The sequence below is a fragment of the Melanotaenia boesemani genome, chromosome 15 (assembly GCF_017639745.1).
Source record: "Melanotaenia boesemani isolate fMelBoe1 chromosome 15, fMelBoe1.pri, whole genome shotgun sequence".
NCBI classification, from domain to species: domain Eukaryota; kingdom Metazoa; phylum Chordata; class Actinopteri; order Atheriniformes; family Melanotaeniidae; genus Melanotaenia; species Melanotaenia boesemani.
In genome coordinates, this window is record NC_055696.1 from 9106708 (window position 1) to 9129886 (window position 23179).

Below are 23179 nucleotides of genomic sequence, written 5' to 3' on the forward strand. Positions count from 1 at the left end.
TATAAATTTTGATGAGGTCCAGGATTTATGGTGGGGCGAGTCCATGTAAAACCTTAAAAACAAATAAAAATATCTTAAAATCAAACCTAAAATTAACAGGGAGCCAGTGCAAAGATATAAGGATCGGGGTAATGTGATCATGGTTTTTTGGCCCTTGTTAAAAGTCAAGCAGCGTAGCAGCATTCTCTACTAACTGCAGCCGGGAGAGAGATTGTTAACTGATACCAGCATAAAACGCATTGCAGTAGTCAAAAACATGCATAACTTGTTCAAAAAGATTAAAAGATAGAAACAGTTTCACTTTTGATAAAAGAAGATAATAAAAACACTATTTTAAAACACCATTGATCTGTTTGCCAAGTTTAAGATCGTTGTCTATGGTGACGCCACGGCTGGTGACTTTGGGACACATAAAGTCATTAAAAGGTCCCAGGTCAATCAGGGCTTTACCAAACAAGATAATTTCTGTCCTTTTGTTGTTTAGTTTTAGGAAATTCTTTGTTAACAGGCCCCAACGTCACATAGACAGTCAAGTAAGGGTGTCAGGGGGGCAAAGGCTGTTCCCTGATATAAATTTGGCAGTCATTGACAGTCATCGGAAGCAGGGCAGACGAAGAGGTGGAGTCTCCCAGACTCATGGAGAAAAACCTACCCAGTATGTAGGACTCAAACCACTCCAAGGCAGACCCCCTGACACCCACATAGTCTTTCAGGCGGTTTAAAAGAATTGTGTGGTCAACTGTGTCAAAAGGAGCTGTAAGGTCTAAGAGCACTAAAATGGCAAAATTCCCAGAATCAGTGATTAAAATTAGATCAGAATTGGTGATTTCTAAACATATTGATGGTACTCCTCTTTAAAGAGTTGATAGAGTTAAACTCTAGTATCTTTTAAATCTGTATTAATTTAATGCAAGTTGTTTTTTCAGTTTCTATTTGTAGTGTGTCTTGGAGTGTTATTAACTCCTCTTTTCTTGAGCAAAGCAGCCTGATACTGCTGAGAGGACTGTGTGTAAGTTATTCAACAGACACCTTCTCATAAAGATTCTCATGCAAAGATTAAAACTCCACAGGGGCTCCTTAACATCAGTGTGATGCAAATGTGCCAGATTTAACCTGAAATGCAACATTAAAGAGATCTGATGAAAGTTGAAGCTGAAGTTTGGCCATGGCTTTGAAAATACGCTTGAATCTGTCTTTGATCCTCGTCGCCTCCCGATAGAAATGGCTCTATTCAGTTCTTCACCTTTGTTTGGCACCTGCTTGTTAATTTGGCTGCAAATTTGTATCAAAGTGACCCTTTTTGAAAGGCAAACCTTTGATCAAGCAACTCCAGAGCAACAAAAGGAAAGTTCAACAGTAAGTTTGTGTAAAGTCCATGAAACAATATAAATAAATTCAGCTTTATTTGTATAGTGCCAGTTTAGAGCAATGTCATCTCAGGGCACTTTACAGACAAAACAATTCAAGCCGATTCATAATAAATAAAAGCATAGTTAAAGAAAACTGATAGATTGTTTTGAATCTTTACTTTGATCCAATCCCTTATCATCAGCATGTAATTTGATTTTTATTTTGATGCTATAGAAATGCAATTGCAGCTATTGAATACTAAATCCATTGTTGGTTAGACTTACATAAGCCTGGTCTCATTATCTAATAGCCACACCTCATCTTCTCTGAGCAAATTTTAAATTGATTTATGTAAAGTAGTAATTAAAGAGAGAGTGATGGGTTGCTGGAAAGAGGAGATTAGCCTAAATGCCGTGAAGTTAGTAAAACATAGTTGCATAATATCGAGTTGGGAAATTTTAGAATATGAAGACAGCAAATTGTTTACCTCTTCTAGTGCGGTTAAATTCCTGGTACTCCAAGGTGAGAGCTGGGAAGAAGGAATGTGAGAATTGTTATGTTTTTTGTGGGATTTTATTTATTAATGTAATTATCTGTTTGAATATATAAAACTTTCCAAATGTAAGAGTGATTAACTGTAGATGTCAGTCCAGATCCAGAAATTTAACAGTGGAAAACAACATTGTTCTCCATGACAATACATGTTACATGTTACGACTTTAACTAAAAGATCAGAGTAATTAATGGCATTTTAAAGATAAAACAGTTTAACATTTTATCTAGTTTTCTTGTCTTAGCATGTGCATATATTATTTGTTATGAACAGTAAAATTAGAGAAGGTAGGTTTGCTTAGCCTAACCTCCCTGATGTTTAATGTCAAATGTGTTCATTCCAGTCATACTGATCAATATGATGGAGGTGTCAGGGAAGAAATTAAAGCTTTCTATATAGAGTGCACATTAGACCAAGCAGACAGATGGTAGTGCAAAAATGAACACAAAACAGGAGCTTACAGACATTACTGCAGCTTGATTGACCACCTGTGGGCCTTAATCTAAAATGCATGATTTTAATCTAAAAAATCTTGCCTCTTTTTATATTTTAATCTGGAAACAGGCAAGATTTCAGAGAAAAACAGGTGTGAAACAAACAAGACTGGAATGCTTAGCTTAATGTCAAACAATAAAGAGTTAATGTGGCAAAGAGTTAGTGTGGAAAGCTGGTAAAGGGTTGATTGGACAGTGTTGCTGGTGGTAGAACTGGACTTAAAAAACTGGGGACACCTGGTGGATAGAAAGATGTGATGCATGGAAAACAATGTCAGCTGAGTGTGACTCAAACAATATTACCTCTCCAAATAAATAAATAAAGTCCATATGCATTCAGTACATTAGATGCAGTAAAATGAATATGTCACAATACCCACAGACCTCTGACATAATATAAACGAACCTATAATATGTATTCTATTTGTTATTGGTATATTTTTATTAGATATACAGACTGAAGCTGACATTAAATTAAATGAAATAGAAAAAAAAAACTTTATATATCCATGAGAGGTTTATCTGTTAGATAAAAACAACAATAATTAATTTCAAGATAGTGACTTGTTCCAAAAGGTGATGATTGCTGGCAGGAATGATCTTCAGTTCCTCTCTGTTATACACTGGAATTGAAGAAGTCTCCCACTGAACACACTGTTATTTCTTCACTGTGTTGTGTAGAGGATGTGAGCAGTCTTTCACTGTTTTCAGCAGCTTGTGCTGCATTCTTTTCTGGGCAAACAGCTCCAGCGGCTCCAGAGTTATCACCTTCTGTCATGATAAAGGGTATTCCAGAGGAAAAGTTTGATGTTTCCCCAATGAAAATGGGGGAAACATCACCCAATGAAAATGACCAGAAAAGGAAAACAGCTTCATCCCCCCAGCTGTGATGGTTAGTTTCCAAGAAAGTGGATGTTAAATCAAATTGGGCATATGTTATCTACATACTAAATTATTCATTCATTCATTCATTCATTCATTCATTCATTCATTTTTTCATTCTCTGTACCACTTAGTCCATGACGGGTTGAGGGATACTAAATTATATTATATTATATTATATTATAAACAGATATAACCCGTCTGCCCCCAGGTGTACCAGGGTCCAAGTGAAAGCAAATTATAAAAATATTCTTCAGACTGTTAAGAATTTTTAATCTGCACCTTAGAACAAAGTTACTCCAGTAGCCACTAATTTCCGTATTGCTGTAGGCTCACCGCAAAAGGGTATACTTATTTCACAGCCATTAAGAAGATGTCTGAGGGATGGAAAACAGGTTCGGGGGGCAACCACAACAACCCCACACCCCTCTGGAGAAGCTTGGGGTGAGCATGAACTGCACCACCCAATGATGGGGGGCATCCGGGTGGTCAAATCATCAGAATCAAGGCCAGATGACTGTAAAGTAATGCTGTAAAGTCCACCGACAGCACCAGATAGCAAAGGCGGACCTGGAAATGGAGAACTTTAAACTGAAGATAACAGGCCAAAATGAATTGTGACATAACATAAGGAAGTGTTTCTCTTTTCAGGCAATAAAGCATGCAAATGGTGACCTTCCCTCAAATCATTATGGCATGAACAAAACCTACTCCCTACCAGGCTGTGTTCACAGCATGTTTCCGTATCATTTACCTGGATTAGCAATTTTGAAACAAAAAACCTAAGATTACCGTTTAGTCTAGGGTAACATAGCCAGCAAACCAGCAAACCTGCTTTTTAGAATACCCCCCAGGTGTTATATCCCACATGTACACTGAGCCAAGGTATGTACTTTGTTAGGGTCGGCGTTGTACACACAGAATGTAAATAGAGAATCTGAATTATTTGGTACAAAGGAAGTTCCTGGAGACCATTGGATGGTTTAAGATCTATGTGACTTGTTCATTATAGGCTTTGGTGATGTCCATTAGCTCATGTACTTCTGAGTCACTTCTGTTTCCTCATCATGACATCAATTTGTTTTTCATATTGTCTAAAAGAAAGGTTTATATCACTATTAGAGCATCTTTGTGAGAGCATACTGGGTTTTTACTGGGTGTTTTACATACAGATTTGAATATGTCAGTGTTAAGCTCTCAGTCACACATCCAGTGTTTAAACTGTTTGCCTGTTTAAATACAGGTTTAAAAGCTACAATGAATGGAAGAAATGTGGGTGTAATTTCTGAAATGGTGACAGAGAAGATCCTACCATTCTGTACCACATGAGAGACATAATGATGGTTGACTTTCTCTGACAATGAGATGTCTCAATGCCAACGTGTCTTTTAACTCTGGGGTGTCTCTGTTGAAACACTATTTCTGTCATGTCTGTCACCTACAGTACCGACATAGTTCAGACACACCCTGAGGCACTCCTTGACTACCAAACAGAAATGAAAACATGATTCAACCCTATTCCAAAAAGCTTCTTGAAACTTGCATGTGGAACTTGCATGTGGATGTTTCTTCCGTGTTTTTTTTTCTTTTACTGAGAGAGAACAAAAAGCTTTCAGTGATCTATTGTCCGAATAACTTCCCTCTCAGGTGGTGGATTGTTGGACAATAACTGCTAAGTGCTTGAACAAAAATGAATGCAAGTGACGTTCACCTGCTTAGGTTGACGTTTCAGAGGCGTGCCCCATGTGTCAGCAATTGAATATGCCTGAGAAAGCCACAGTGAATTCCCACAGCCAACACAACTAGCCATGTTTGTGTCAGTCAAGTACATGTAAGTTGCTGTTTTTGTGGTTTAACCTATTTTTGGATTTTGCCAGTAGAAAGTTATGTTCCAGGGAAATTAAGAAGTCATGAGAGCTCCAGGATTTCATTCAGGTGATTTTTTATGCAGCCACACATTGGCTCCCTCATTCAGGTAAAGTTTAGGGCTCCTTAAACTTTCTGTATGTTTGTATCAACCTCTAACTTACTTTGAATCACATTTTTCTTTTACAGATTGCTTTTCCTGTTTGTAATGTCTGAAGTGTTTACATTTTTAAATACTGACCAAAAGTGTGCTGTTTAAAGTTATTTTTAGTCATAGTTTTACGAGCAGGGGATGTAAATGATGTACGACTAAGGCATTACTTCAGTGATGCTCAAATCATGCTAAGACTTTTTAAAAATAATTAACATTTCATGACTGTGGTTTTTGTTACAACAAACTCCTAAAAAAAGCTGGTGTTTCTACCTCTGATGCACACAGAAGCTAGAAAAGCTAACTATTAGATTTAAATGTGAAATGTGGCCTAATGTTTATCAAGATTAAAAAAAAGAGAATCCTTGGTTGTTTTGTATTAAAGGCCATGACGTTGTATGGAAAAGCTAACACATTAATCAGGCTCTTAAGATATAATGTAAACACACTGAGTTTGAGAAGGATTTATATGTAAATGTTCTACCCTGAAGGGTTCAAAGACTTTAAATGGTTTATTTATTTATTGGAAAAGGTGAATCTGCAAATTTGTGCTTTTAATGGAATCATTCATGTACAAAGATCTACAACATTAAATGGTTCAGCTTCACATTTGTAGAATCAGTCAGAAACATTATATAGACATTTTCATTTCTGGCTTGTGCTAATATTTTGGTCTCTCCCGGTTTACCTTGTGGTAATTACAGATATTAAAACATACATTTAAAAAGCAGTATACTTTAAGAAGGAATGTAAAACTAATTTTATTGTATGCAGCTGATTCTGATCTCAAGTGGCCCAGACTAGTAAAATAACTGCATAATGACCTACAAATAACAAAAACTCACACATTTTCCCTTTGTTTTAGTTCAAAGAAGTACAGATACATTATCAAGATGTTAACATTTGGTATTCTTTTAGAAAACATGTAAAAAAAAAGGAAATTTCTTGAGAAAAGGAAGTATTGTTTCAACACTATTTTGCCTCAGTTTATTATTTAAATGAGCATTAAACATGCAGATTACAATGGATCTACAAAATCACAAAATATTTAATCACTGGTATCAGGAACTGAAAAATACAGTATTTCACATCATGATTAGAGTTATTTGTCAAGATATCAAAGTTATTTAGATGTACATACATCTACATTTCCACATATGTACATTAGATCTATTAAGTAAGAAAATATAAAAGTTGTCAGAAGTTCTCCCTCTACCTTTTAAATGTATTATATTTAAACATAAAAATGCTATCTCACATGGACAAATTAGGAGTTGCAGTAACTTTTATTAAAAAGAAACTGCATTTCTCCTGTTTCATGTGTACATTTACCAAATTAAACTCAGATTGGACACTCTGGTGGGCTGGTTAAGGCCCCTGGGTCGAAAATTTAACACACCTGCTTTAGAGGATTACAGTGTTATTTCTTTGCATGCTCATGTTCATTACACGATACAGCTTCATAACCTCCTCCAAGAGGCTTTCACTTAAGCAAACATCCACCATGTTCATAATGGAAACTTCTACACAGCACATTATGTACTTCTTTACATAGTATTCCACTGTTTGCAGTTTTGGAAAGCAGTGATAAAATTCATGGGTTTGCTCTCTCATATAGTTTTACTTGTTTGATTTAGTGTTTTTCCTTTCTTTTGAACAGATTAGATTGCATAATCACATAAAGATAACACTTTCAGACATATAATCCCAGCACTTCAGTATCTCTTAGCAAGGCGTAATGTGTATAGGTTTTCATATATGACTCATTTTGACTCTTTCTTATGCCACATGTGGCAGTTGTCAAATAAGACTTTAACCAGTTATGTTGCTTTATGGAAAACATGCGAATAATAGTGTTTGTCCAATTACAGAATGAAGACGTCAGATTCCTATGTTAGATGCTCTCTGTGGTGGAAGATACAGCTGATAGTCCTCCTTCTAGCAGGTGAGGTCAGATAGTGATGACTGATTAAACTAGAAGAAAGGTTGTTGGTATATACAATGGAGCAGAGGCATCTGTGAACCTTATCTAGACTCAAAACTCTGCACCTTCATTCAAAAAGCTGCAATGTAGCGTGCTTACACAAACAGACACTTGCTAACATAGTTAAATTCCTTTCTCTATCATTTTGAACCTGTTAGTCCAGTCTGGTTGCTGTATGTTTAGTCAAAATACAAAGGCTGCAGTGGTTGAGAAGAGGAAGGGAATTGTGAGTGAAAATTTATTTTTAGTTCCAATCCGTTTATGGTTACATAGGCGTGTAATCTTTTGTATCTGTAACTGTGTAAGTAACACACTATATTTTGCACTTTATGATTTTCATTACTTATTTTATTGCTTGGTTTAATGCATTTTATAAAGAGGGAAGTGCAAAATTTACATTATGTAATTTTCTGTATCAATGTTGTGCTTGTTTAAAATGATTGTTGTGAATGACATCAATCTGCAAAGGGACAGCTAAACTCTGATATATTTACACATCAGTGTTAATTAATGTCTTCTGACCCTTTTCTAATAAATACATGAAATGAAATTTAAAAAAGACTAAATCAAAGTTTATTTTGACAAGATATAACTCTTCTAACGTTTGAGAACAAGAGTTAGAAGCTCTAGTGGCAACATTATCGCTATCTCCCCATAGTAAAGAATCCCTTAAAAAATTCTTGCGGTGATCCGGATCACCCCAAAAATCAAATTACTTGTTCATTATTCTATTTAAGATTGCCTGAAAATTTCATCAAAAGTTGTCCATAACTAGACAGACAAACCAACACCACTGAATACACAACTTCCACCTCGGCGGAGGTTACTATGATATTTGAGGATCTGCTCTTTACTGAAAATTATTAATCAGTTTCAACTCCTGACACTGATTCGGATGAAGATACAAGATTACAATAAATTCCAGTCTTTACCTGAAATCAGTTCTCAATAAATGGTTATGTTTATTTGTCAGGAGCCATGCACAACATAACATTCATGTCAAAGGAGAAAATATGTACCAGATTTAGCCGCTAGCTAATTTCCATCTGCAGCCCCATCATGATGTCATAAGAGTCTATGGCGCTAATTAAATTTACAAGAGTTTGTCACAGCTGAGCGTTACACAGATACCACAGCAACCAGTGAAACAGAGCAGGTGTAACTGGTCTGAGAAAGTGTCCTGTTCTCCCCGAAAACCACAAACAGGTTAACTGTACAAGTAAAAAGTCAAAACTAATATGACATGTTCAGATTGAAATATGTTTGATTTTTTTTTAATCAGTTCAAGGTTTTGCTAGTGCAACCTCTGCTACTCCTCAACCTCCTGCTCCTACTCCACCTCATCCAACGTCTGCACATACCACAGGTAAATAAATGAAATTCCACAGCAGAAAGATGAATGACATGTTCAAACTGAAATATGTTTTTTTTTTTAAACAGGTCAAGCTGTTGCTAGTCCAACCTCTACTTCTCCTCTCTTCTCTTCTTCTTCTTCCCATCCTGTTCCTCCTTCTACTCCATCCCCTCCAACGTCTGCACAGACCACAGGTAAATAAATGCAATTCCATGCCAGAGAGATGAAAGATATATTTGCAGTCATTACCATGACGCTGAAGTGATTTTAGATATTAATGTCATCATTTCACCCATTCAATAAGATTTCTGTTCAGAGAACTCAGGTATACTACAGAAAGAGGCTTGTAAAGGAAAAAGCAAACTTTATTTACAAAACAAAAGAAAAGAAAATAAGCTTGTGAAGCAAGAGCAGTGTTGAACCATCTGAGTTTAATGGTGGTATGAAACTGATTGAGAACACCAAAACTAGACTGAATGCATATTTTGCACTTTATGATTTTCATTACTTATTTTATTGCTTGGTTTAATGCATTTTAAAAAGAGGCAGGTGCAATAATGGGGATCAAATTTACATTATGTAATTTTCTGTATCTATGTTGTGCTTGTTTAAAATGATGGTTGTAAATTACATCAATCTGCAAAGTGACAGCTAAAACCTGATATATTTACACATCTGTGTTAATTAATGTCTTCTGACCCTTTTCTAATAAATACATAAAATGAAATAAAAAAAGACTAAATCAAGGTTTATTTTGACAAGTCTGAATATCAAGCACATATAACCTTGTTTAGTAGATCAGATCTAATCAAATCAAATCAAACTTTATTTATAAAGCGCTTTTCATACCAAAGGCAAAACAAAGTGAAAATAAAATAACATAAAACAAAATTTTGTAAATAAATTAAGATCAAATAAATTTCAGTTGAAAGTTAAGCTAAAAAGGTGGATCTTGAGCTTTTTTTTTAAAAGCATCAACAGTCTCTGCAGCGCTGAGGCTCTCTGGCAGGCTGTTCCACAGATGAGGGTGGATTACAGTATGAACTCTGCCAAGCCATTGCAGTTTTCTTTATGTCAATGGCGGTGGGCACTATTTCTCAGTTAGAAGCTCTAGTGGCAACATTATTGCTATCTCCCCATAGTAAAGAATCCCTTAAAAAATCCTTGCAGTGATCCAGATCACTTCCTAAATCTATTCACTTGTTCATTATTCTATTTAAGATTGCCTGAAAATTTCATCAAAATCCATCCATAAGTAGACAGACAAACCAACACCCCTGAATACACAACTTCCACCTCAAGGAGGTTACTATGATATTTGAGGATCTGCTCTTTACTGAAAATTATTAATCAGTTTTAACTCCTGACACTGATTCGGTTGAAGATACAAGATTACAATAAATTCCAGTCTTTACCTGAAATCAATTCTCAATAAATGGTTATGTTTATTTGTCAGGAGCCATGCACAACACAACATTCATCTCAAAGGAGAAAATATGTACCAGATTTAGCCGCTAGCTAATTTCCATCTGCAGCCCCATCATGATGTCATAAGAGTCTATGGCGCTAATTAAATTTTCAAGAGTTTGTCAGAGCTGAGCGTTACACAGATACCACAGCAACCAGTGAAACAGAGCAGGTGTAGCTGGTCTGAGAAAGTGTCCTGTTCTCCCCGAAAACCACAAACAGGTTAACTGTACAAGTAAAAAGTCAAAACTAATATGACATGTTCAGATTGAAATATGTTTGATTTTTTTTTAATCAGGTCAAGGTTTTGCTAGTGCAACCTTTGCTTCTCCTCCACCTTCTCCTTCTCCTCCACCTCCTCCTTCTACTCTACGTCCTCCAACGTCTGCAGAGACCACAGGTAAATAAATGAAATTTCACAGCAGAGAGTTGAATGACATGTTCAGACTGAAATATGTTTTTTTTTTTTTAACCAGGTCAAGCTTCTGCTAGTCCAACCTCTGCTTCTCCTCTCTTCCCTTCTTCTTCTTCATCTCCTGCTCCTCCTTCTACTCCACCCCCTCCAACGTCTGCACAGACCACAGGTAAATAAATGTAATTCCATGCCAGAGAGATGAAAGATATATTTGCAGTCATTACCATGACGCTGAAGTGATTTTAGATATTAATGTCATCATTTCACCCATTCAATAAGATTTCTGTTCAGAGAACTCAGGTATACTACAGAAAGATGCTTGTAAAGGAAAAAGTAGACTTTATTTACAAAAAGAAGAAAAGAAAATAAGTTTATGAAGCAAGAGCAGTGTTGAACCATCTGAATCTAATGGTGGCATGAAACCGATTGAGAACACCAAAACTAGACTGAATGCATGACTTAAAATAACAAAGATGAAACATACATGTGAACCTCAAAAAATTGGAATATCTTGCAAAACCTAAATTATTTGAGTAATTCAACTTAAAAGGGTAAACTAATACATTATATAGACTTATTATGCAAAGTGAGATATTTCAAGCATTAATTTATGATTTTGATGATTCTGGCTTACAGTTTATGAAAACCTAAAAATCTAAAACTCAGAAAATTAGAATAGTGTAAAAAGGATCAGTGATGTAGCCTTGAAGTGCCACACACTAATCAGCTAATCATTCAGCTCCAAAACACCTGCAAAGGACTCCTGAGCATTTAAATGGTCTCTTAGTCTATTTCAGTAGAATGTACAATCATGGGGAAGGTTGTTGACCTGACATAAGGAGAGAACATCTCAGATGGTAATTGCAAAAGAAGTTGGCTGCTCTCAAAGTGCTGCATCAAAGCACATCAATAAAAAGTTGAGTGCAAGGGAAAAGTGTGGAAGAAAAAGGTGCACAATAAGCAGGGACGAACACAGGAGAGGATTATCAGGAAAAGGCTACTGAAAAATGTGGGGGAGCTTCATAAGAAGTGGACTGAGGCTGGAGTTAGTGCTTTAAGAGCCACCACACGCAGGCGAATCCTGGACAAGGGTTTAAATGTAGTATTCCTCTTGTAAATCTGCTCCTGAAGAAAACACGTCTGAAGCGTCTTACCTGGGTTAAAGAAAAAATGAACTGGTCTGTTGAGGAGAGGTCCAAAGTGCTCTTTTCTGATGAGAGCAAAATTTGCATAATTTGGAAATCAGGGTCCCAGAGTCTGGAGGAAGAATGGAGAAACAACAATCCAAGACACTTAAAGTGCAGCGTGAAGTTTCCACAGTCTGTGTTGATTTGGGGACACATGTCATCTGCTGGTGTTGGTCCACTGGGCTTTTTTTTTAAGTCCAGAGCCAGCACAGCCATCTACCAGAAGATTTTAGAGCACTTCATGCTTCCTTCAGCAGAAATGCTGACTTTATTTTCCAGCAGGAATTGGCACCTGCCCACACAGCCAAAAGAACCAAAACCTGGTTCAATGACCAAGGATTACTGTGCTTGACTGGCTAGCAAACTCTCCTGACCTGAACCCCGTAGAAAATCTATGGGACATTGCCAAGAGAAAGATGAAGACCGAGCAACGCAGAAGAATTGAAGGCTGCTATTGAAGCATCCTGGTCTTCCGTTACACCCCAGCAGTGCCACAGGCTGATAACATCCATGCCACGCTGCATTGAGACAGGAATATTCTAATATTCCAAGTTTCTGAGATTATGATTTTTGGTTTTTTATAAACTGTAAGTCATAAAAATTAAAATCAATAAATGCCAAAAATATCTCACGGTTAGAGATCAAGTTTTAAGCTGAAGGAAAGCAAAAAAAACAACAACAACAACAAAAAAAAAGTACTGACTTTCTCACATTACAGAAAACTGACTATGCTTTATTGTTACATCTCTTCCTACACATGATATTCTTATTCTTTATTCATCCCTAACCTGACACCTCTTGTGTCCTCTGAGTGGCTGGTGTCATGAATAGTTTCCCTAACAATTTGTAGACTGAGGATTATTTTATTTCTCCACTCAGTTCAAGCTTCCATCAGTTCAAGCTCTGCTGCCCCCACCATTTATCTCACTCCTACAACAGCTGCACAGTCTCCAGGTGAATTAATCATCTAACTCACTACATGAATTAGCCTGTGGGATATATTGATTGTGCATTTTATTTCAAATCTGTATTTCTTATAGTAGTATACTACGTTGTTGACGTGACTGTGAATGTAACTGGAGAGAAGAAGAATGAATCAGAAATTATTGTCTGGGTATGTAAAGAAAAATATTGAAGAAGTAATTATTAAGATGTGATGTATGATGTATGTAAATAATACAAATGCATCTTTCTGTGTCAGCTTCAGCAGGCTTTCCAAAACAGGCTGGAGAACTGTCTGTTTTCAAACCCTAAAGAAACAACTACTGCACCCATTTCTCCTCAAACTACAAATACATTCACTACAAATGTGACATCACAACCAACCACAGCATCAGGAATTTATAATTTAACAACAACCGCAGTGTCTACCATGCTACAAAACTACAGCGCAACCACTGCTGCAACTTCAGAGTCAGCAGCTGTCAACGATACAGCAACAGCTGCAAAGAGCACAAGTACAGCTACAAGAAATTACGTTGTCCCAGTGTCTGCAACTCTGACCAGCCACCAGCCAACATCTTCACCCGGCAGGAGTGACAATGTGACACAAAGCAGGTATTACTGTTAAAAATTTTATAAAATAAATGTTATATAACTGGGTCATTTCCTTAGAGCAGCATGTTGTTGCAATAAATATCATGTGAGAAGTTCACACTCTTGCATAAATGCTCATTTATGGTATTGGGAACATTTAATGATCAAGTTAAGATTGTGTCTTTTCCTGAACAGCAGCCTCAAATAACAGTTACAATATCATGACAGATTAAATTTCTATCCACTTTTCAAAATCTTCTTGCAATAGAAATGTATTAATTTTGCAGTACTGGAGTTTTTCTGTATCAGCTCAGGCATAATATCACAGTTAGAGATAAGTTATAATGTCAGTAAGAGGATTAATCTCTCTTTTTACTTTTCAGTTCAATCATAAACAACACAACTTCCCTATTTCAAGTAAGTTAATTATAAATATACGTGGCTTTACTATAATATGTATTGGCTTAGAAAACTATTCAGATTGCAGAGGTATTATGTTACCCAGTTTACTTCTGTTTTTACAGGGAATAGAGGTTTCATGCACCATAACAAATCAAATAAGGTGAATGAAATAGCGAAATTCTTGCATGATAGGAAATTTGTTCCTTGCAATCATTTTGTTCCTAAAAGCGGTTTTATGCTGCAGAAATACAACATGTAATGTGACACTGAGCCTGAATCAGAGCGTACCTCCATGCTGTATCCTCAGCACAATCTGCGCAGCCAGTAAAAATTCCTCTGACATTCATGTGATTGGAAACAGGGCAGATAGAAAGAGTGAGTCATGCAAAATGTGAAAACACAAGTACCAACCTGATATGCTTCTGTTATATAATAAACCCTCTGTGTCACTGAACAGATCTAAACGAGTGCAGTACCACTCCAAATGAGGAAAACAGCTGCATTTATTCTGGTCCGCTGGGTTCATCATGGTAAGTCACTTGGTCTTTGTTTAGTATATTTTAAAGGAGGAACTAGAACAAATACAGACTGCAAACCTGAACTAAGGCTGAACAAAACCATTATATTCCAATCTAGATCTGAATCATTGATGCGTGGGAGATTTATTTATGTTTCTCATTCACATCATGATTTTGTGTCAGCATTTGTAAAAATAACAACTTTTGTCATTTTTTCATCTCTGAATGAGAAAACAAAGAGAGAGTAAAATAAAAAAAACAACTCTTCTAGTCATGTCTGAATAAAAACACAGAGCTGAAACATATCAGATCCATATTTTAAATAATGTCTGTTTCAACAGTGAAGAGTCCGGACCGGCGTATGTGGTTCCACAACGCAACTTAACTAACTGTGGTGCAGGTAAACCCTAAACCTTTTCGTTTTATTGGTCTCCTTTTCTATTTTACTCTATGTTGATTGTCTCATTTTGAATATAAAATGGATGTGTGACTAAGACTGTCAAAGCTGGCATCAGTTTCCCAAGAACAGAGATGTATACCAATTGATTAGACTCTGTTATTATATAATTAATTAACATACATGAAAGAATCTCCTCAGACACGTACAGAACAAAGAACACAGAGAATTTTACTGACTCCAATATCTAATTCAAATTTAAAAATTAGATTATAGAAAGTCAAGAGTGTGAATTGCAATCTTTTGGACAAAAAATATCTTATTTGAATGAGCTGAGTAGAAATGCAATAAATAAAAATGATTAAATATGTAAAGAAAGCCAGAGCTCAAATAATAACTCCAAGATACCTGAGCATCACTTAATCATCATGATTGTACCACTCATACAGGCATTTCAGAACAATAAATGATTGTGTTTTGACTTTGTTACAGGTAACAACACCTGCAGCTGCTCTGCTTACTGCAATAAATCTGGTTAGTATTTTATCACCCAGTTAATTCATATGTTATAAAAAAAGACTGCAGTCTGTAAGACCCTAATGAGTTAATTTTGTTTCTCTTTTTAGATGCATTCTACAATTTTTCCATCATAATTACAAATCCTAAAATAAACTCTTCATATGTCTCCTCCTTGGTAACCTTCCTTTCACATTTAGATTTATGCTTTATTTAAGTTTCTGTTGCATTAGATTATAACATTTTCTTCATTTTCGCAGATTTCTACGATTAAACTACCACCGTGCAACATCAGTACGAAGTAAGTTTAGATTTTTGTCGACTATGTTGAGATTAAATTTTTTTTAGAAGTATCTGTTTAACTAGTTAAGGATTAACCACAGTTTGGGGATATTCCTTTGCAGTGCTGCATGTCTGTTGGCCAACATTTCATCAGAATACAAGGTAATCAGATACCAAAACATAACCACGCTGCTTCAAATGTAAAGTTCTCTTTTGCCATTGTAACTAGCTGTTAGGGGAAGTGTCGTGAAATGTTCAGTTAATACAATAACAGGATTAACTATAGTGAAATATTTCCCCTTCTCTTCTTCCTCTTCGTTTTCTTCCCCTTTATTTAAAGAAAGTTTAGCTGTTTTAGTAGATTTTTTACAAACAGTCAACAGGCTATTTTGTTCTATTAATATACTTCAATTGAAAAAATGCCTCATTTGTGTATCTGTGCAAATATATAAAATAAATGTTTGTTATATATAAAAAAAAAAAATGTCTAAATAGTAATAAACATCAAACAGATAAGGCCAATAAATAAGTAATAAGGGATGTTGTGGGGGTGGTGCAGAGACAGATTACACAAGAGAAGAGCCTTGAAACATGATGAAATAGTTGAAATACACACGTGGTTGTGGTTGTTTCCCTGCATGAAATATATTTTAATTTACAACATTTGGATTGTTTTTGTTGTTTTTAAAACTAAATTGGATTTCTCTCCTCAGGATGTCAACATGACTTGTGAGGTGACAGCAACAAAGTGAGTATGATCATGTTTTTTTTACACATTTGTGGCAAACAGCATTTTAAATACATCTCTAGGATTTAAACACCAAATATCATTTGTGTTCTTTTTATATTGAAGCCAAAGCTGCGGAGGGATTTTACGCTTCGCTCATGAGGTCCCGATTTGTTGTGTGGAAGCAGCTCTGATGAATGTGTTTCAATGTGAAAAACAAATCTTTTATAATAGACAAGTCGGAAAAGCGGGTGTGTGGATTATCCACAGGAAATTATTAGTTCATACAAGCCTAAATAACTGCAGCTGTGGTGTAAAATGTCTTGTTTGTGCTTGGATTCATATTTCACACAGCAATTTGTGGAAACACAGACGATCCACTGCATTCCCAGGTCAAATGGGTACAGAGTGACCTAAAGCCTGAAGACTTTTGTACAAATATACAGTCTAACATCAGTAAATGGTATGTATGCGTGCCATTACACAACATCCTTAGCATTAAATTAATTAAGGTTTTATAAAGTTTTTAAGCCTGTAATTATCTGGAGTTGTTCATGCAAAATGTGGCACATGATGTAAATCTAAACAAATACTTTCTCCCCGGATCTCAGTTTATCCTTCTTTTGTTGCAGTCAGGATGGAAAAGATGTGGTCGTGCAGCTGCAGGAGCAGTGCTTAAACGACGATGTGCCTGTCACAGTGAGCCCAAATGTGACGACTATGGAACCAAACAGCACCACCTTGTCTGTTAACGTGACTCCATCCATCCTAAAGACAACAACAGCAATAACAGTAACAACACAAAACAACACAACACAGATCCCAAATGTGAACACATCTGCTGCTGGTGTGACGACAGCAATGAACTCCACCACCACCACATCTCTCTCTGTGACCACTCCAGGAAATTCAACAGCTGCTGGAACTGGTGAGTTATCAGCTGCAAGTCATGCTGTGACATTTACAATATCAAAGCAAAACTGAAATCCCTTTAAAATGTTGTTGACTGCAGCTGAAAGTCAAGCCAATGCACTTCTTGAGCTGACCAAAGATGTGACCAAACTGACCTCCCAACAAATAAATGAGCTGGTTTCTCAACTGCAGAGACTTTTGTCAGGCCCAACTGTCAGCATGGTGCTGGGAAACACCTCCATCTACATTGTCAGCAATCTGCTCGGTGCTGCACCTGAGAAGCTGTCAAGTTTCTCCAGCAGGTCACTTTTAAATGTATCAACTTTCTCCAAGTTGTGCTGTTTGAGAATACTGAGATTATAAGCTGCTAAGTGTGGAATAGAGCACAGCTGATTTTAATGGTCTCATTAAATGTTTGCTCATGGGTTCACATACAAGTGACAAAATTTCTCTTGCATTTTCTAATCCTAAACATTGAGATAATTAACCTTTTTGTGGCCAAAAACCTAGAAACAATAAAACATTTTTTTAAAATGCAGCACAGGCTGTACAAAGCTTACATAAACCAGCAGAAAAAAACAATCTGTAATAGTCTTTAAAGCAATAATAAGCCTTTCTCAACAAATCAAAAGTTTACTTGCATCTTGTGAATATGTTCCAGGGCTTCAAAGTTAGAAGAAGTATCAAAATACAATTTTTTTTTGTCTTTCCTCCATTAGGATTATAGGAATCGTTGATACGGTGGGGTCAAAGCTGGTCATTGGACAAAATGCACAGACTCTGTTGTCCCCGTCCGTGGCTCTGTCTGCTAAACCAGCAGATGGCGCTAATTTTCAGGAGACAGTTTTCGCCATCTCAGATCCCAATAACGTACAGGTGAGAACTGGTTATTCTGTTTTATATAAGCATACCAAAGCTTCAGATGATACAACACACACAATAGTAGCTCTAGTGTTGCCCACATTTTTCACAAAGTAATTGTACTTTTGGTTGTTAAAGATTAAGCCATCCTTGTGGCCCATTTCTACATGATAAAAAATTGCAATAATACAAACTAGGTCAAAAATTCAGGCTGTGAACCTGACTTCTAGTGCAATTTGAGTACATCCCTGGATTATACTTGTCGTTCTGCATGTCACACTGTTCTAAAGGGAAATAACGAGTTTAGCTTTCTTTATCTTTAGATGTCAGTCGCCTCAAATGAAAATGTGATTTTTAAGCCTGTGTGTTTCTGTCCATTCCTTCCCCATGTGTGTTGCAGGTCCGTGAGCAAACGAGGCTCAGAAGGAGTGTTTTACACTCCTCCATCAATCAGGGCTCCATCACACTGCCCCCCTTTCTTACCCAGAATCTAACCCACGAGGAACAGCAGTTGGTTTCCAGAGTTCACTTTAATTTCTATCAGAAGAGCACAGTGTTTCAGGTCTGTACTTTAAAGCTTCATCATCATTATTTAAAGAGATGCAGAATTATTGGTTTTTAACTACAGTATAGGGAAGAAAATTATTTGCTTTGATGTGACATTGTGGGAAAAATGTCTTTATTGACAATGTGTGTTTCTTGTATTTTTTCTGAATGACCATACAGGACCAATCACTGGGGAGTCGTAAACTAAATAGTGGGATTTTGGGAGCAAGTGTGGCCAATTTTTCAATCAAAGGACTGCAAAATAATGTTATTATTCGCCTGAGAAATAATGCACCAGTTCCTGTAAGTTGAATTTCAGCAGCTTGTCTTCTTTTTTATTTATTTATTTTTTTGGACTCTCTGATGGCTCAGGCATAACATAATTTATTTTTCATTTAGTTTTATTCAACTTAGATTTAAACTCTTAAACTTTACACAGCTAGAAATTGCAGACTGATGTGTGATCTCACTCTACAGGCAAATTTTTCTCCAACGTGTGTTTTCTGGGACTTCACATTTAACAGTAAGTTTTCTAGGAATGTCTACCAGGAATTCGGTTGATGTAAACATATATGATAACAAGGCTGAGTTGTGTTTTCTGCCTACAGATTATTCAGGTGGCTGGAATTCAAATGGCTGCATTGTCCAAAACACAACAGACAATGAGACCGTTTGTGGCTGCAACCACTTAACCAGTTTTGCTATCCTGCTGGTAAGTATGTTATCATTTGCCACATGTCTTTTCATGCATTTTTATATTTGGTGTTAATTTATAGGATGAATTATTATAACAGCTTGTTTTATTTTTTCTAGGATATTTCAAGAGGCACTTTGACAAACCCTCTTCAAGCTACAATCCTCAGTTTTATCACATATATTGGATGTGGACTTTCTGCCATCTTCTTGTCCATCACTCTCCTTACATACTTGGCATTTGAGTGAGTTGATGAGTATTTTGTCTTTTTTTTTTCAACCACAAGTAGAAACATCTTGGTTTCTGATAACTATGATTTATAGATGATGGTTCACTCTAGTTAGACATGAATAGCAGCAGGATTAATTTGTGTTTATTGTGCTATTTGGCCTATAAATGTGCTGTTTATCACTTCTACAACAAACATGTAATTACATATTTATTTAGCAAAACTTTGCAAACACTACATTCCTGACTACTTATTTCCTTCAGATCTTTCTTTAATGTTTTTTAAACTGTTTAATCTGTGCAGGAAGTTGCGTAAAGACATTCCATCCAAAATCCTGATCCAGCTGTGCCTGGCTCTGCTGTTTCTGAACCTGGTCTTCCTGGTGGATGCGTGGCTAGCACTCTATCCAGAAGCTGTGGGTCTTTGTATTTCCACTGCCTGGTTCCTTCACTACTTCCTACTGGCTTCCTTTACTTGGATGGGACTTGAAGGCTTCCACATGTACATGGCTCTTGTTAAAGTCTTCAACAGCTACATATCCAGCTACATGCTGAAGTTCTCTCTGGTGGGTTGGGGAGTTCCAATGATTGTGGTCATAATTGTCATTGCAATTAACAAAGATAACTATGGCCTTGTGTCCTATGGAAAGTTTACAGATGGCTCCAGTGATGACTTGTAAGTGCTCTGAATGATGATTTATTTGCAATTACATTCACATTATATGGAAAAACTAACGCTTTGATTCGTCTTCATCCCAATCCCTTTCCACAGCTGCTGGTTAAAAAATGACATTGCCTTCTACGTAGCTGTGGTGGCCTATTTCTGTGTCGTTTTCCTCTTCAACTTCATCATGTTCATCGTTGTGTTGGTCCAGATGCGCCGGATCAAACGGCAGAACCCTCACAGTGTTCAGCATCGCACCATGCTGCAGGATGTGCGCAGTATGACAGGCATAACCATCCTCTTGGGCCTCACTTGGGGGTTTGCATTTTTTGCCTGGGGGCCTGTTAACCTGGCGTTCATGTACCTCTTCGCTATTTTTAACTCCCTTCAAGGTGGGTTGATTTATGGAGGTTCATAAATCATCATTTTAAATCATATTAATTTACATGGTATCAAGAAAAGGTTGTGAGTGTTGTAGCAAAACTTTTATCATTAATTTAAAATGTAGTTTACATTTAAGCTGGGTAAACTTAACCTGGGAACAGTGGGTAAATAACCCTTAAAAAACAGGCACAGTTTCAATTTAGTGTTTGTTATTTATTATATTATTATCATCTTTTTTTTTTTTTACCATAAACAAGGATCAACAGATATATGCTAACATCAGCATGGCAGATATTAAACTCTTTTGCCTTTTGGCAAATATTATCACCAGTCAGTGGCATTAGTCAACATCTGTCTGGAGTGGTTATGTTGCATTGACTTTGCCCTGAAACTGACTTATTTAACTTATTGTATGTTATATGGATGGACTGGACTTGGATTTTTTCCAGTCAGCTTGACCACTCAAAGCGCTTTACACTACTACACCCATTCACACACACACACACACAGTCACACTGATAGGCACATCGGGAGGCAACGTAGGGTTAAGTGTCTTGCCTAAGACACTTGACATGTAGTCAAGGGAAGCCTGGAATCAATACACCAACCTTCGGGTTTAAGGACGACTACTCTTCCTCCTGAGCTACAGCTGCCCCTACATAATTTTATTGGACACGAGTCATCTAAGCCAGTGGTTCCCAACCTGGGGTCCCCGAAAGAGCACAGGGGGTCTCTGAGGCTTTGAACATTAGAGTCATTATGATTCATGTCCACAAACTGTCCCTATTTTAATAAATAAAAGTAAGGCTTTTTATTGTTCATTTAACTTTGGCTTTATCAAAGGACAGGACTCAACCAGAATACATTACTCATGGTGAGAATCTCACTTTTAAAAATCCTATACCAGCATGGTTTCAGCACAGGGTGGAGCAGGGGGGTCCAAAACATGGGGGTCCCCCGAGGAATAAAAGTGGGGAACCACTGATCTAAGCAATGGATAATTATTGATTTAGTGATGATTAAACAGGTTAAAAATGGCTCCACCATATATCTTGAATCTATGTGTAAAAGGACATATGTTTTGTAGGTTTCTTTATCTTTGTGTTCCACTGCGCGGTGAAGGAGAGCGTGAGGCGGCAGTGGAGAACCTACCTGTGCTGTGGCAAAATGAGACTACTAGAGAACTCAGGTTAGACATGTACACTTTGCATTTGATATTTCAAGACTAAGTTTGTAAAACTTCAGACCGTACTCCTCCATCTGTTTTTTATTTATTTTTTTTTATGGTAATTAACCACATTTATTTTACAGAGTGGAGCCGCACTGCAACACAAAAGATTACGAAGAAATCGTCGCTGTCTAAAATGACATCTCTTCATTCTTCAAACTCCTCACGTGGTAACAACTCGACTTCTTTCCTCGTAAGCGACTCTTTGGAGCAGCTAAACGGTATAGGTAAGAGACATTTTGACTGACGTGATGCTTCAGGATTTAGGCCTGGTATCACTGTTTCCTCAGTATAGCCACTATGATTTCATTTTCTTTCATTTATCCATATGAAATAATGACTGTGTCATGTTACAGGCAGTCCATTTGAAGACAGAGCAATCACAGCTGATGAAGAACCAAGCATGGATGTGGTCCTCAACGAGATCCACAGGCAGTACAGAAACCAACAAACATCTTGATCCAGAAAGAACAGAAAAGTCTGTTTACTGACTTTTAACAATTGTATATAATGTAAATTAACAGAATAACTTTAAAATGATGTATAATTGGTAACATTATCCTTGAAACTTGATTATTGTTTTCTTTCTTTTATAATTTATTTTCTACATTGTATTTGCCTGAGCTTGTTGACATTAGGGCAAGCCAACAAGTATGTACATTCAGCCGAACACAAGCTAGATTTAAGAGTAACAAGTTCACAAAACAGTTATTGCAGCTTATCTCTCATCAGGAAATAACTATGCTACAGTCTATGCTTCACACGAAAATACATTTGTTATTAAATATTTAAGTTAATAAAACTGAACTCGCTTTTAAAACATGTTTTCGTGTTTTTATATTGCCTTCATGTCATAATTTTTGTCTTCCTCAGATTAATACAGAATTAAAACTCCAGTTAGTCCTGCAGTATTTTGTGGCTTATGGTGAGAATTCCACTAAAGAGTTAGTGGTTCAACCTTTAGCCAAATTTCTAATTAAATAATGACTTTTGGTTTAGTTGTGTTTTAGTTCTTTTCAAGCGTGTTATAAAAAGAAAGAGACACAGGAAAAATCTCATTTTAAAGTCAAATCCAGCACAAAATTCAAGCAGAATTAATGTGTGAACTGTGAGCTGAACTTACAAATAATACTCACCACTTTATTAGGTACACTTTGCTGGTAACCCTGCTTTTGTCTCCAGAAGTGCCTTAATTCTTCATAGCATCGATTCATCAAAGTGTTGGAAACATTTCTCAGCCTTTGTGTGCTTCATGTATGAGTGTGTGAGAGATAATGATTAGGTGTGTTTTTAATTATTTAAGTTTTATTGGGTATGTGAAGACTTAGTTTGAATTTGATGTTTAATATTTTTTTTATATTTAATTATTGCTATTATTATGTAAAGCACTTTGTGCTGCTCTTTTGTGAAAAGTGCTATATAAATAAAACTTGGATTTAATTAATGTTCAGGAAACCAGCTTGAGATGATCTGAGCTTTGTGACATGGTGCAATATCCTGCTGGAACAGCCAATCAGACGATGGTACACTGGTCGGGATGGACATGCTCAGCAAAAAACACTCAAGGTTCAATGTGTTATT

At 36.5% G+C, this 23179-nt stretch overlaps 1 protein-coding gene across 3 annotated transcripts; it reads left to right on the top strand.

Annotated features, from left to right (window-relative positions):
* The first annotated feature begins 5030 nt into the window (after window positions 1-5030).
* On the top strand, window positions 5031-22963 carry LOC121653900 (adhesion G-protein coupled receptor G2). Of its 3 annotated transcripts, none has more exons than XM_042007661.1 (34): window positions 5031-5110; window positions 7168-7241; window positions 8563-8646; window positions 8721-8828; window positions 10400-10501; window positions 10578-10685; window positions 12583-12657; window positions 12744-12817; window positions 12905-13260; window positions 13623-13656; window positions 13764-13801; window positions 13886-14016; window positions 14099-14171; window positions 14501-14559; window positions 15049-15090; window positions 15183-15250; window positions 15333-15373; window positions 15477-15516; window positions 16068-16102; window positions 16208-16332; window positions 16436-16544; window positions 16714-17009; window positions 17094-17295; window positions 17713-17869; window positions 18255-18416; window positions 18581-18703; window positions 18878-18923; window positions 19009-19112; window positions 19214-19338; window positions 19627-19998; window positions 20095-20378; window positions 21458-21559; window positions 21682-21825; window positions 21955-22963. In XM_042007661.1, the coding sequence occupies exons 1-34, from the start codon at window positions 5088-5090 to the stop codon at window positions 22056-22058; spliced, it is 4020 nt and encodes a 1339-aa protein (XP_041863595.1). In that variant the 5' UTR covers window positions 5031-5087; the 3' UTR covers window positions 22059-22963. The 3 variants fall into 3 exon arrangements, with proteins under 3 accessions (XP_041863595.1, XP_041863592.1, XP_041863594.1); XM_042007658.1 differs by having other exon boundaries at window positions 5083-5254; XM_042007660.1 differs by having other exon boundaries at window positions 5083-5254; window positions 12747-12817.
* Window positions 22964-23179: the final 216 nt, after the last annotated feature.